Source organism: Lactuca saligna, chromosome 2 (assembly GCF_052625555.1).
Source record: "Lactuca saligna cultivar CGN05327 chromosome 2, ASM5262555v1, whole genome shotgun sequence".
In the NCBI taxonomy this organism is placed as follows: domain Eukaryota; kingdom Viridiplantae; phylum Streptophyta; class Magnoliopsida; order Asterales; family Asteraceae; genus Lactuca; species Lactuca saligna.
The window spans coordinates 120,404,418-120,419,395 of record NC_136418.1 but is presented as its reverse complement, the minus strand read 5'-3'; the positions used below and the strand labels follow the sequence as shown (position 1 = coordinate 120,419,395).

General features: G+C 33.5%; 2 protein-coding genes across 3 annotated transcripts; one reads left to right on the top strand and one right to left on the bottom strand.

Annotated features, from left to right (window-relative positions):
• The first annotated feature begins 6,232 nt into the window (after positions 1-6,232).
• On the top strand, positions 6,233-8,258 carry LOC145031443 (GPI-anchored adhesin-like protein). Of its 2 annotated transcripts, XM_078979995.1 has the most exons (3): positions 6,233-6,422; positions 6,541-6,600; positions 6,957-8,258. In XM_078979995.1, exon 3 carries the CDS (start codon positions 6,958-6,960, stop codon positions 8,110-8,112), a length of 1,155 nt encoding a protein of 384 aa, XP_078836121.1. In that variant the 5' UTR covers positions 6,233-6,422; positions 6,541-6,600; position 6,957; the 3' UTR covers positions 8,113-8,258. The 2 variants fall into 2 exon arrangements, with proteins under 2 accessions (XP_078836121.1, XP_078836120.1); XM_078979994.1 differs by lacking the exon at positions 6,541-6,600 and having other exon boundaries at positions 6,235-6,422.
• LOC145031442 (lipase (DUF620)) lies at positions 8,232-13,318 on the bottom strand. Its single transcript, XM_078979993.1, has 3 exons — positions 12,925-13,318; positions 10,298-10,648; positions 8,232-9,016 (listed from the first exon to the last, which is right to left on the bottom strand). The coding sequence occupies exons 1-3, from the start codon at positions 13,186-13,188 to the stop codon at positions 8,468-8,470; spliced, it is 1,164 nt and encodes a 387-aa protein (XP_078836119.1). The 5' UTR covers positions 13,189-13,318; the 3' UTR covers positions 8,232-8,467.
• Positions 13,319-14,978: the final 1,660 nt, after the last annotated feature.

Below are 14,978 nucleotides of genomic sequence, written 5' to 3'. Positions count from 1 at the left end.
AAACGACTCGTTGTTTTGGCATTCGCTACTTGTATCCAACTATCAAAGCCCTGTTAAAACGGGTCAATCCGGTTTTAACCGGTTTAACATAAGCTATCGAACCGCGGTTTAAGGAAAACCCGACCGGTTCAATCTGGTCCGTATTTTTACAAAAAACCGTTCTCAATTGACCTGCCTTCTACTTTGGTTCACGGTCCAACCGGTTGAATCGGCCGAGTCGGCCCGAGTTTTAAAAAATTACTATGGGCTTAGAGTGCGTGATTCCGCCTTATTTCCTGTTCCTTGTCTGATTGTGGATTTAGGGTAGAGTCACTCAGTCTATTGTCTTCTCGGTCTTAATTATATATGACTTGTAGACAACGAGCGATTATAAATGGACCTAGTGAGGATAATAATATTAAGTATCCATACCATCCATCGGAACAATTCTATGGTTAGTACTCGCATAATGCAGTACAAAATGTTCACAGTAGTAATAACAAGGTTAAAACAGAAAGCACTACAAACGTACACACAGATGTACTGTCGTTCTAACAAACACTCCTTCTGAACCAACTTAACACGTGTTCCGACGATGTCATCCGACCTAGATTGGCTTGGTCCTCGCCATACCAATCACGTGTATTACCGAATGACCCTTCACCTTGACCGACCAACTAACGAGACTCTCTTCACTCTTAACCGCAAACCCGACACCGAACCTCAGAATCGTCTCTCGCTTCAAACCTCCGAAGTACTCATGCGAAGAGTATTATATCTTTCCGTAACCTTCCCGAAGTATTCCCAGCAGACCTTTTAGGAATACCATATATGCAGCAAGTCAAGTTCAAGCACAGAGGCTAGGGACGGATACGGTTAGCCTATCACTGTTAAGTGTATACGCGATGGGTGGTATATAATTAAGATTCTACGGAATTAGGATGTGTGTTTCTGCCCTATCTCTTGTATCTTGTTTGATTGTGGACTTAGGGCAGAGTCACCCATCCGACCATCTTATCAATCTTAATTATATACGACTTGTATACGCGAGGCGATGACGGATAAACTGGGTATGATTCCTACACTGAAATTTAGGACAAAAGCTTCCCAGAACTATGAGTGGACATCCTACCAGTTGTATAAACATAAACCAGTAAGCCAAACCCACTTACTTTCTACCGATCAGAACATCAAACCCAAAAGTGAAGATCCGTTGGAATGTCAAGCGAGGATCAGAATTCAGTTGGGAACAAGAAGATCATGTGGAATCGAAATACTCACCTCTTTTCCTAGTTCCGAGTAACCATTTAGGACTCAAATTTCAGGACGAAATTCCCTCTAACGGGGGGATGATGTCACAACTCCAAATTTTAGACCTGACATGGTCTAAACCCTAATCTAGCTCAAGTAAATCTACATTGCACTCCTTGTTGCATTGTAGCCTATATAACCATTAGGGCTTGTTTATAAGCTAAATAACTAAGCCTAGATTGAAACCTAAGTTAAGTTAGGAAGGTATAATCCAACATTTGGCTAAAGATCAAGGTTTAAAACATAAATAATACACATTAGATGTGTTCACAGTGCAAAAAGTAATCCATAAGCTAGGTTCACGGTCATGGAACCTTCTAAACTTGTGTTTATGGCCAAAGTGAAAAAGGGAAATGTAGTTCACGGATTAGAGAGTCCTTTTATTTATTGTTCACGGCTTAAAAATCAAGAAACAAGGTGTTCACGGCAATGTTGTGACCATGGACATCAACCAAGGCCCAAATTGGACCATAAACCCCAAGGCCCAAGCCCATGTTAAACCGTAAACACCCCTATATATGTGTGTATTCAGCCGTAAACAAATCATTTCTCACATTTTCTTCCGTGAACCCTCCAATTTTGCTCTCAACTATCATCCGTGAACCTTCATAAATTCATGAGTTTCCTACCCAAATCTTCATAAATTTCCAAGAACATTCAACCATCTTCATATCATCTTTAAATCTTCATCACAATTCAATATCCAACCGTGAACATCCAAAGCCTCCAACCGTAAGCACCATTGTCAACCGTAAACCCCATTTTCCAACATTTCCATTTATTCCAAATTAATTCTTGTAAGTATTCTTTACTTACTTAATTAATTAACACTTGATTTAAATTAATATTATTATTAATTTAAATGTGACGTCAAACATAATTATTCTAGGGTAACGTTATTACCGCGTACGCTTACCTGGTGATCGTCTCTACAACTAGCTAATTCCAGCTAACGCACATTGAATGTGAGTTCATACCCCCATATTTTTCCAAGATTTTTATTGTATTTTTTTTTTTTTGGGGGGGGGGGGGGGAATACAAGTTAAACACAAGTAATCTTGTGTTTAAAAATATAATTTTGTTTATTATATTTTCTTATTGTTAACATGCATTTGAACGCGAAACTTATTAAACACGACAAACATTGTTACTATTAGACTTACGAACAATTTACAAAACACGTTAAGACTCAACTATTTTACAAGCACATATTTTAACACGGAAACAAAACTATAAACTATTTTAAGTATAGTTTATGGAACGAACGAACTATTTTTACAAAGTTACATGTTATTAACAAAAAGGGGTTTTCATTGTATTATTCATGAATTCGTTGAGGGAACCAATTTGTGAGACATGTCTTCGAGTACTTATCTAAGTACCAAGGGAAGTCTATCCTTAGGAACCATAGTCTCCTGGAGGGATAGTGTGGGTTTGTGTATAGATCTATATAGGACTAACAATCCCGCACACTGACTATTAGCTACAGTCGTTCTGGGTGACAAACGTCATTAACGTTTACGACATTCGAAGTACGTCATAGGTTTAACGTCAATCATCATGGTTATAAGAACTCACATGGATAAAACAACGAATCGTTCACGTAATAATATACTAATCAAACAGTCATCAGGGTTAATAACTATGTGATTATTTAGTATATACATTAGGGTGATATGAAATTAACATCCGACATGCATTGGGATGTGTGGTTTCCGCCTCATTTCCTATTCCTTGTATGGTTGTGGGCTTAGGGCAGAATCACCCAATCGACTGTTTGTTTGATCTAGATTTCTTTAACTCGTATGTACTAAGTGATCACAGGAGGGTATTAACGTCACTCCCAGTTTACAAAACAAACACGTTTTCGGCCAAAATGTTTTTGATTACTAATAAAGCTACACTTTAACAACTTAAGTATGGGGAAATACTTGTACTTTTTAGTTTCGGAATACTAGAGACAACAACTCACTATTTTGGAAAATATAGGATTTTCCAGGACAAACATCAGTACTTTACAAACAAACGGATTACCATTCAGTTATCGAATAACTATGGTTAATTCTATAATTCCTTAGTTTATGCATCCATGTTATGTATGAAGAATATCCGATAGAATGTAGAATGTGTGTTTTCCGCCTCATTTCCTGTTCCTTGTTTGGTTGTGGGCTTAGGGCAGATCCACACAATCAATTGTCCGTTCGATATTGGTTTATACATAGCTAGTATTAGCTAAGTGGTCATAGAAGGATCCGGTATTATCATATTCTTACTAAGAAAATATAGGATTTTCTGAAGGAACATATTCATTTCAACTTAAAGGACTATTACAGTTACTCTGTAAGTACCTAGTGAATACGTCAGGGTTATATACAATAAGGATGTAAAAAACAGTGGGATGTGTGCCTTCCGCCTCATTTCCTGTTCCTTGTTTGGTTTTGGGCTTGGGCCAGAACCACACAATCGACTGTCTGTTCGATCTGGATTTTATATAACTTTTATACACTAAGTACTCGTAGAATGAACTAGTATAAGACATTATACTTAACAATCATTACATCAGGAAATATAGGAATTCCTGGGGAAAACTTCATGTTTTACAAAGAACAAAGAACCCGTTTTCTAAACAAAACACTTATGAACTCACCAACTTTAATGTTGACACTTTTTCAAACCACTTGTATTCTCAGGACACTAGTAGACAGGTACACGCCAGGGTTCCTAGAAGACGGAGCATAGTAGCTTCGAGTCTTTACCTTGCTTCTTACTTTTGGAGTCAGTAATATAAGATTCAAATAAAATGTAAACATTTTAATATTAATACAATGGTTGTTGTTGTTTTATTGCTACTATTCAATTGTTGTGATACTATACATGACGTTCTCCGCCCGCGAGCATTTCCGCCGTTCAAGTTTGGGGATGTGACAAAGAACACTTAAAATTACCACAAAATTACTCATTTTAGAAAGAAGGTTTCAAAACAGAGATATAAACATAGGTATTCCCATGTAGTAGTTTTGTATGATGTAAAAACAATCTATTTCAAACAAGTGAGGGTATGCATATTTTTAAATGCAAATTCGAGGGAGAACATATAGCAGTGAGATATTGAGTTTTGGTTGAGATACAATTTTTTTGTATAATATTCATTTTGAAATTGCATAAAATTTCAACTTCTTATAGCCTAACGTTATTAGGTGTTGACATGGTGTTCTCAAGCCCAAGTAGTTGAGGGTTAAGTTCTAGGTAAAAAGTTGAAAAAATGATATAATTTAAGAGTAGATTAGAATGTGTATGTCGTTCTTACTGCTTCAAAGTTTTTGAGCTTACATCTTAAAGCTTAAACCACATTAAGTAGAGAAAACAAATACTTGATTGCATTAAAAAATGAATTCAATGCTAAAATTATTGAACTTTCAACTATTAATCAATCAATTAAAGTGGTTTTGTAAGTTATGATACTTAGTGGATATTTATGCATTAATCCCAAGGTAAATGTTCAAACTCATGTAATGTGAGGATCTAGGGTTTGGGACGAGCTTCAAAATCCAAAAAATGATGAACCCATGATGGTTAGATGTTGGATTTTGTTTTTTCCAGCATGAGAACTCATATACTTTATAGAATCAAACCCTAATTTATTAATGTGGAGTTTAGTGGGATATGGAGGTTTAGAACTTCATCCATGGTGGAAGACCTCATATGAATGGAATTTGGAGTGTTTGTAGGCTTGGGTTTGTTATTCTCTATCTTGGAATCAAATATCAATATGAATCAATCACCTTACATTAAGAATTATATACATTTAAGTCCACCATTAGTGTTGGATTTGAGAATTTAGGACTTTCATAAACAAATTGACCACATTGACTCCTCTCACCGCCACCTACTGGACTATCACTACTTGTCGGGCCACCACCATCTTGGCAAAACTTTCATTTTTGTCAGGCCACCACCATCTTGGAGGAGCTTTCATTTTGGTGGAGCACCACCATATCATCTTCATCTGTTTTCATGACAAACAACTTCTCGCCGGATCTGGAAAACGAAGAAGGGCGACGTTAGGGTTTGATTCTTGTGAAGACTTTGTAAACATGAGGATGGTGACGATGGAGGCTTGGCGATGGGAATCTGGATATGACGAATAACACATATAGACAATGATAACCGACGTTGTAACTCAAAAACCCTAGTATTATCCAATGTTGTAACTTGAAGAACACGACAAAAACCTAACACTATCCAGCTCAGACTTCGCCGCTGCCGCCGATTTCGCCACCACCTTCGCATATAAGAAACCTTATCTCACGACTTCACGTTTTTAGGTATACAAATTTGTTGTTCGTCGGGGGGATTCTGTAGCTCATAGTTCAACACTTCATCGAAGAAGGAGCGAGAGGAAGCCAACATTGTAACCCAGATCTATACGTTGTTGTTAGCGTTGCCATGTCGCCGCCACATCTACAAACTCGTTATGTTTGCAAAACTCCAATGGTTGGTGATGAGTCGGTAGGGGTAGGGCAGCACAAGTGATTCCCCAGAGGGTGTTAGCAGATCTCCGATGTTTGCAAATCGTCGCCGCCGGATCGTTCTAGATCTCCGATGACTGCTGCGGCGATCATTCGATGGTGAGGATGACAAAGATAAAGATAAAGATGATATATGTTTTAAAGATAAGGGTTAAATAGGTAGGGTGGTTTCGTTTAGTCTTTTTCTTTTTAAATTAGGAAAATGTTAAAAAAAATAATAAAATGGAAAAAGAAAATACCAATGGCAAGTCTGTTATTTAGATATTAAAAAAAACAAAAAAAAAGATAAAACGGCAACAAAAAAAAACTTGTTTTGGACCAATGATGCTAATTCAAAATGTTTTCAATCAACATAACAATTCTCCATTTTTGTAAATTTGTTTTATCCAAAGAACATGGATCACTTTTGAAAAAGAGAAGTAGTTGCATATTTGTATTCAAGTGTTGAGGGGCGGAAGTTTACGATTTAAAATAGTTGCTTACTTGACCACTATATCGTCCTCACTCGTTTTCGCCCTAACCCCAAATCTGACTCCAAATCTGCAGTTAAATCCAGTTTTTCATCATTTCATGAACCCTAATTCATATCGGAATATCCTTCAGGTAATGTAGATTGCATTTTTTTTTTTTTTTTGTCTTTTTTTTTTTTCCCAATCAATCGACACATAAACATGTACCTGCATTTCGCCATCTAATTCAAAATGTTGCATTTCTTTTCCAGTTCATCCCATTTCCACAAGATCACTTCAACTCATGAACTTGCGTTGAATTTATCTCATTGGTATTTTAGTAAAAACCAAGTAGTCCTTGTTAGGGCACAATGTTCTGAATTCATATTGAAGCTATTCAAATATCATGTTTATCTAAACCTGCTCATCTTACTGTTTTTTCATGTATGAAAACCTTGCTCATCTTACCAATTTATGATAGCGATTGTCGAAGTTTGCTGCTTTAGCGTATATTCAAAATCCCTTTTACAAGTTACTGGTATCCGTCTTTAGTTATACCTAATTTAGGAACAATAGAGGCTAAACAAATCAATCTTTACGCAATTCATAGCATTTAGTTTAGTTCTTGAGTGAAAATGACAATGATTGGCTACTGAGATCCCAACTGAAAACTTTATTTTCTTTGCAGAATGGCAGAGCCAGTATCTAGGTCAAAAACATCTAATAACAACCAAACTGATCTCTTCCCTTTTCCTGGTTTTACAATCAACAACAAAACTGATGTTGAAGATCATACTCCTCTCACCAAGATTCCATATGCTTCTGCTATGAAACATCCTGATTCTGCTAAAGAAAGCTCGAGTAGTGCTACTACAAAAACCCCTCCAGTTGAGCCATCTGTATCCCCTGAAATCCAATCCAGCTTGTATCGATCTGTTCATGTTTCAGGAGCTGCACCTTCTACATGTTATGCTGCTGGACATGTGATTTCTGGTGTCACTGACAGAAGAAAATGCAAAGCTAGAGGGATTCTTTCAGCTGGAAGAAGTAAACCCCCTGAACATGACATTTTTGAAAAAACTAGTCCTTCTTTGATGATTCCTTTTCCTACTGAAGCTTCAATTAGTTGGCATTTATCACCAATTTATGTACACAACAATGACAATGACAATGATGATGATGATGATGATGATGATGATGATGTTGGAAAAGGCGATTACTCAAAAGGGTTGTCTTCAGTTTCTCCTCATGATACACCACAAGAAGAGAGAATATTGTCATTGGATTTCAATGGAGAATGTTCTCCATTTTCAGCTGAAATTTTGAGTAGTGGGAATGTTATGCAAACTCCAAACTCAGATTCAAGCTTTGAAGGTGTTCAATTGAAGTATAAGTTTGAATCTGAATTTGATCAGGTGAAAGAGAAAGATGTTCTTGAACATGAAAGGTTAACTCCTAAAGGTAACTTATCACCATGGGACCCACCTAGGTCAAGTTCTGAGTTTTCAGATCTATCCCCACTTTCCAATCCTGCAAACACTAGTCATGAGTCATGGATTTCCAACTCAACTTTGTCAGAATCACAGATGCGTGTATCTTGGAGAGATGAAGTCACTTTTGATAAAGATGATTTAGATTGCTGTAGATTGTTGTCAGATGAAGAAATTGATGAGAATGGATTGCTGAAGTCTCCTAAGTTGTTTGAGCATCATGGAAAGGAGAAAGAAAGTTTGTTTCCTACTCGAATCAATCCTTGTGAGGAGTCTATATGCACTGATGATGGTGGATTGACTATATCTGTTGACTCAGACTGGAGTCTACACTACAAAAAACCAGTCATTTGAGCTTTAATGGTTGCCTTCGATTTTTATGTTCTTAATTATTTACATATCATCTTTTTAGAATATTAGCATATTGTATTTTCACCAACATTGATAAACAAGAATGAATTGCTTCAAAAATGTAAACAAAGTCAAGTTTCATTTGATCATTTCGACATTTCCCTCTTCGGTTATTTCCAAAATACAAGAAACAACATAGTGTAAAGATCTAAAAACTACATATCAAGAAACTTAAGTAATATACATGGTACATAATACATACACATTCACAGTTTACAAATCTATAGGAAAAGTAGGATCGAGGTCAGTGATAGGAAACAAAGTTGTTGTCTTATTGATATTGTAAGCTCGAGTTTCATCATGAAGAAGAAGATGATCCGTCTAAATTTAAATTTGATCTCCAATCAAGATTTTCTTCGGTATAATCTTTATGTAATTCTTCCGGAGGGATAAAACAGTCCATTGACAATCCAGGGACATTGAATGCCAAGTCATCAATTGTCCACTTCTCCTCCATCCTAGTGATAACGGGTCCCGCCCTCAAGTTATCCCCAAATCTTGTGATGATCACATCTGATTGACCCGAATGTGCGATCATTACACCTTCAGTGAGTCTATAGTCTTCAATTTTTGTTGCCATGTAGGTTTCCCAATACATAGGGAATGAACCAGGGGTTTGAACCCTAGTTAAGTAAGAGTCTTCTAAGTGCACTAGTAAACCGTTCTTTTGGCTAAAATAACCAAACATTACATGCTTGATCATTTCTGCTGTGTTGTCACTTCGGTCTGCCAGGTCAACATCATCTGCTGATATTTTTAAAACGAAGCAATCCACGTCACCAATTTGTTTTTCTCCCATGTATTGTGCTAGGGAGAATACACCTGCCACAGCCATAGGATCTAAGCCCTACGAGTTAACCAAAAAAACATGATTAATTTCATCTTTGATATAAGTTTTGGACCTTCGTGACCAAAGCTAATAGTCCAGGGACTAAAGTCGTATTAAGCAAAAGTGCAAGGAGCTAACATGAAATTTATACTTATTGCATGACTCATAGTCGAAAAGATAACTACTTAAGTTCTAGTACATCTTAATTTAAAAGATTAGCAAACTTTAGGGACTAAATCTGTTAATTGTGTAAGTATGCTTACCATCCTCATACATTGAACTTAATTTAAGAGATTGGTAAACTCTAGGGACTGAAGCTGTTAATTCGATAAGTTGGCGGACCATCATAGTCATTAAGCATTAATTTAAGAGGTTGGTAAACTTTAGGGACTTCATAATATATTGAAACTTTAAGAGATTGGTAAAGCTCAGGGACTGGATCTGTCAATCTGTAAGTATGTGGACCATCCTTGGACATTGAAAATTAATGCACGAGATTTGGAAAAAATTTAGGGACCAAATCTGTTAATTTTATAAGTATGGACCATCCTAAGATATTGATATATTAAGTTGATCCGACGACAACGAGAACCGTTTGGAAAAGAAAAGGTTGTTGAAGAATATTGATGTACCTTACAAAATGGGAAAATGACATATCATACCCACCAAAGTGGGCCACTTGCTAAAGCTGTTTCCCACTTTCCGAATTGCATATTAAAATATCTAGTTACACCATAACTGAAAAACCTGACTAGTCTTAGACTTATATTGATTCAATCCTAATCTGATTCGGTTCCATTAAATTAAAGATATTTTTAATGGAACCAAATTAAAAAAAAACCCGAATTTTATAAAATTTAGAGACGAGAATTGAACAAAATATAAAATGATTTTGTTTTTCGATTTTATCTATTCGAATTGATTTTTGCAAATCCCTAGGAATTATGTTAATAAAAGATGAGGGTCCCATAGTGACATTTCCCATTATTAGTAAAAGAAAAAAAAATTCCAACAATACTCAAACAACAAACATTTTTCGATTTTTTCTAATAATAAAATTTTGACGTTATGCTTATTTAACGCGTTTTATGTCGTCATCGGATATATATATATATATATATATATATATATATATATATATATATATATATATATATATATATATATATATATATATATATATATATTTGCTTTTTAAGGCATGAACTTTAGTGTTTGTTAAATAAATTTTCATCATGATTATTTATCATTTTCATCTCATAAAGAATTTGTAAAAATATTATTAAATTATATTCTTGCCTGAAGAGCACGGCGGAGAGGACGAACACCACCTTTGGCGGCATGAGAGCCTAACCACGGTGTATGCCGCCAAGCAACATTACCATCACTTCCGGCGACCACCTTATTTCCGCCAACAGCAAGCTCAATTAGCCACTTATTTGGCACCATTTGCCACATAACAAAGCAACCCTTTTGTGGCACTCCGATGTTACTAATGGTATTGGTGGTGGATCCATTTGGGCTGAGCTCCTCCACCATGGCCATGGTAACTTTTCCGGTGGCATACATGTTCCTTACTGTTCCTTCAAGTTTCCGGCAACCGGTGGCCGCCGTGAAATGTTGTATTATGTATTGTGCCGATGATGAGACCTTGTAAAACAAAAAGAATTAGAATGTCAAACTGATTTTTCCTATAAGTTCTGAATGGATAAAGTGGTAACTGAATAGATAATGATATATGTCAAGATAAAGTCTTTTATGCATAAATGTTTTTTTTCTCTAACTGTTTAAATGAGACTAAATAATTATACTGCCGTTACATTCCAATAAATGTTGTATAATATTTATCATTTTTAACGTAAGAGAAATTAAAGGGTTAAGACAAAAAAGAAAAAAGTTGAAGAGTAAAAAATGTGAAAAAATGCAAAGGGGTTGGTGTCCTCTAATACATTAAGTATTAGAATAAAAAATGGAAAAAGTTGAAGAGTAAAAAATGTCAAAGGGATAAACTGTTAGTGTCTTAATGCATTAAGCTATGTTTTTTTACTTACCTATTAAGTTATTATGATCAAATTAAGTATGTAAAAAGAAACAACTATATATAGTTACCAAAAAAAATCAAGATTACGTATTTAACACATTAGGGTTATTAAGTAACAAAAGAAACAACCCTAAATACTTTTAGTTTAGTTTGGTTTTTTCAAGTTTGTTTTCTACTTTTAAATTTGTATAGTCTTAGTTTTGTTTAGCAAAAATAAAATAGTTTATTTAGTTTTGTTTAGCAAAAACAAAATAGTTTATTGTAATTTATTGTTTGATAAAATCATAAAACTAGTTTATTTTATCTTATAATTTATCTTATAAGCTAATTTTTGATAAGCTACTTCATATTATTTTACATTGCAATTTAGTTTATTAATAATTTTTACCAAATATTATTAATTTATAAACTAATTAATCAGTTATGAGTTAGTTTTTCAATTAAAAATAGTTTTTACAGCTTAATTTCTTATTAGATTTCTTCATTAATATAAATACCACTCGCTTAAAAAAATAATACCCTGAAAAGTCAAAATGACTTGAATGTTGGTTGAAAAGTTAGGTTAAAAATTTATGTAGTTTTTTGGTTCATTTAATAAGGCACATATATTGACATTGACCGGTGGCCAGATGCAAAAAAACAAAAATGGTAGGGGTCTGAATTGCATTTATTAATACTTTACACAACCTCTTTCTCTCTCTATGTATATATATAACATTAGACTTTTAAGCCATGTCCAAAAATTGACTTCAAAGTTACCCTTTCTATTTATTTTCTTTAAACTTGCACATTTTAATTCTAATTTAAGATTCGGTAAGATCATCAAGATGAAGAAAATCTTTTTATATCTCATGCTTTTTCTATTGAACTTCGAATAAATTATGAGCACAAAAAGTGAAATGAAAGAACCAACCTCCCATAAAAAGAGGATCAAGATTCCTAGTCCATGATGATCAACAAAGTTTTCTAGTTTTCTTTTTCACCCAAGTATCATTTTATTTAACAAAACATGGTACTTGGTTCAATCATTGTGTTTAATTTTGTATAATATTAAGAAAAGATTACAGTTCATATAAAATTAATGATTTTTAGATAAATTATGAAAATGTAACAAAATAAGTTCTTTGTAATCAACTTTTTTTTTGTCTAACATTGTTTGTTTTTACAAAATAGGCTTTTTTTTTCCTATTAGATAATTAATTATTATACAAAATCAGTCGCCATTTATCAAAAAAAAAAAAAAAAAAAAAAAAAAAAAAAAAAAAAAGAGAAACGTCAAGATTTGTTTAGTTATAAATATCTAATATATAATATCCCAACACCTAAAAATGATTAATTGCATGTGGAAGAATAATAATTTAGGAAGATATATGCAAAGACTATAGAAGTTTACTTTCAAAGCTCAAAAGTCACTACAAAAGAATCATGGTTCCATAGAAAAATGCAACACCAGCAATACCAAACATTAAAAAAAAACGTTATAAACTTTATTTAAACAAATCTAAGAAAAAGATAATGTGAAAACATGGGATACATGAATAAAACATAACATATGATAATATTATTTAAACATAAATTACTTACACAAGAAGAAAATAGTTTTAAATTTTTACGAAATAAACCGAAAGTAGAGATTCGCATAACAAGACACGGTTAATTTGTCCGAACATGCATCCGTAAGAAGACATATATTCAAGAAATATTAATTGCGTAGCTAGATGATAATAACACAATCTTAGAAGAAGATCTAAACATTCTTTACTTTTTGCAAAACAATATTCTAGAAAATTAGAAAAAGAGAAATCAAACATCAAAACGAAGGGATCATACAAAGTTATAAACGATAAATATATTGGTTAATTTTATATGAACATGCATTAGATACCTGAGAAAAAGGTATTTTGGGAGGGAGGAGGGAGACAGGAACAAGAGGGCAACCCAAAACACTTAGAAGAATGTTATGATACTTGATGGATTTGTGTTTATTGGCCAAAAAGATATGAGTTTTGAGCCAATTACGCCATGTTTGAGCTTTCTTGGATGATGAGGACCATATGCTATGATGCTTGTACTCTCCATCTTCATCTACATCAATGGGTTCTTCTAATAGTGTTGCCAAAGGCATCCTCCTGCTATTACTATTACTCATCTCTCTCTCTCTCTCTCTCTCTCTCTCTCTCTCTCTCTCTCTCTCTCTCTCTCTCTCTCTCTCTCTCTCTCTCTCTCTCTCTCTCTTCTCTTTCTTTCTCTCTCTTGAATTGAATTGAAGATGCCTCAAAGTAGAGACCATCACTTAAATGCATCTCACCACTCCCTTTCCATTCCTTTGTGCACGTGCATCTCATCCCCCCTCACTCATAAATCATTTTAGTGAAAAGAATGAGGTTATTGTTTAATAGTATAGTTTTTATATTATATTTAATGTATAATAGTATCGTTTTGCATATTATTATTATTGTTATTATTATATAAGTTTTAATCTGTTATTTCCCTTATCTAAATGGGCCATTGAGTGTCTGGATTACGTGACACATGATATTCGTTCAGGTTAGGATAGTGTGGCTCAATTGGGTTGTCTGAAATCAATCTTTTCGGGATTTAAACAAAAAAATTGAACAAAAAAATGTTGGTGGACAAGAACATAACCAATTATATTTATCGAACATGTTTCAACCTACTATCATATTTTTAATGATATGTTGCCGAAAGAAAAGTTCTTAGATTTTATCAAGTGTTGTAAATATCTTGTTATTACGAGGTCTCTTTTGTATGTTGACAAGAGAAAGCATTGACAATCATGTATCATGTTTTTCAGTCCTGTTGTGTGTTTTAATTAAATTAATATGCATGTGTCGTCAAATTGCCAAGGGAAAAGACTAACTATTTATTATTTGTATTAAGTAACATGATTAAAATTGGACAAACGTTTTCTAGTTGATATGGGTTCGAGGATGTATGTGCATGATTAATAAATCATACATTTTAATCATGCAAATGAAGAAAGTACATAAGCTTTGGCGTTTTTATCTATTTTTGGCAATTTAATTGAAGTGAATTAGTCTTATAAATATCACATGTTTGGTTTTAGTGGCAACTAATCATTAACTTGTCAATTAACAAAAAGAAAACAAGAAAATGCATCTAGATAATTAGATAAACAACTTTTTGCAATTTTAAATTCTTAAACAATTGGTATAGGTTATCGGATCGGACAATTAGGATTGATAATCAAGTTAAAAATTTTAAAACAACAAAGATTTTGAATTTATATATCATATAAGATATTTTAGTTGACATGAAGTGATTTTTTTTGGAAAGAAACCTTCCTTAATGAGGGTTTCTATGTGCCAGCTTTCGCACCGACTAATCTTCCGCTACGAATATAAGGTTATCATTTATCATTTATGTTTTAAAATCATTGTAGAAGAACCTTTATGATCACATGGACTGAGTAGTGAATTTCTATTACGTTAAATGTAATCTCTTAGGTCATTTATAAATTAAAGCTATTGGATAAGAGTATTTGGGTTGTTGACTAGTACATCTGGACAATCTATGGTACATGATTTCGACAAAACGAAATGAATATGAGGATCTCTTTTGATACATGTGAAAAAATTGTACTCTTGTTACAATAATACATGTATGAATAGACAATCACCGAACAAAATGCAAATGACTATGTTGTTGATTTAAGTTTACATTATTTCTTTTAATGTTATTTCACTAAAGACCATTTTAAATATTTAATTAAAGGTTAGATAGTTTCATTAAACTACATAGGACGTTTATACTATAGTTTCCATGATACTTATTGTATACAAGTATATATATATATATATATATATATATATATATATATATATATATATATATATATATATATATATATATATATATATATATATATATATATATACTTATTAAAATGTCCAATTT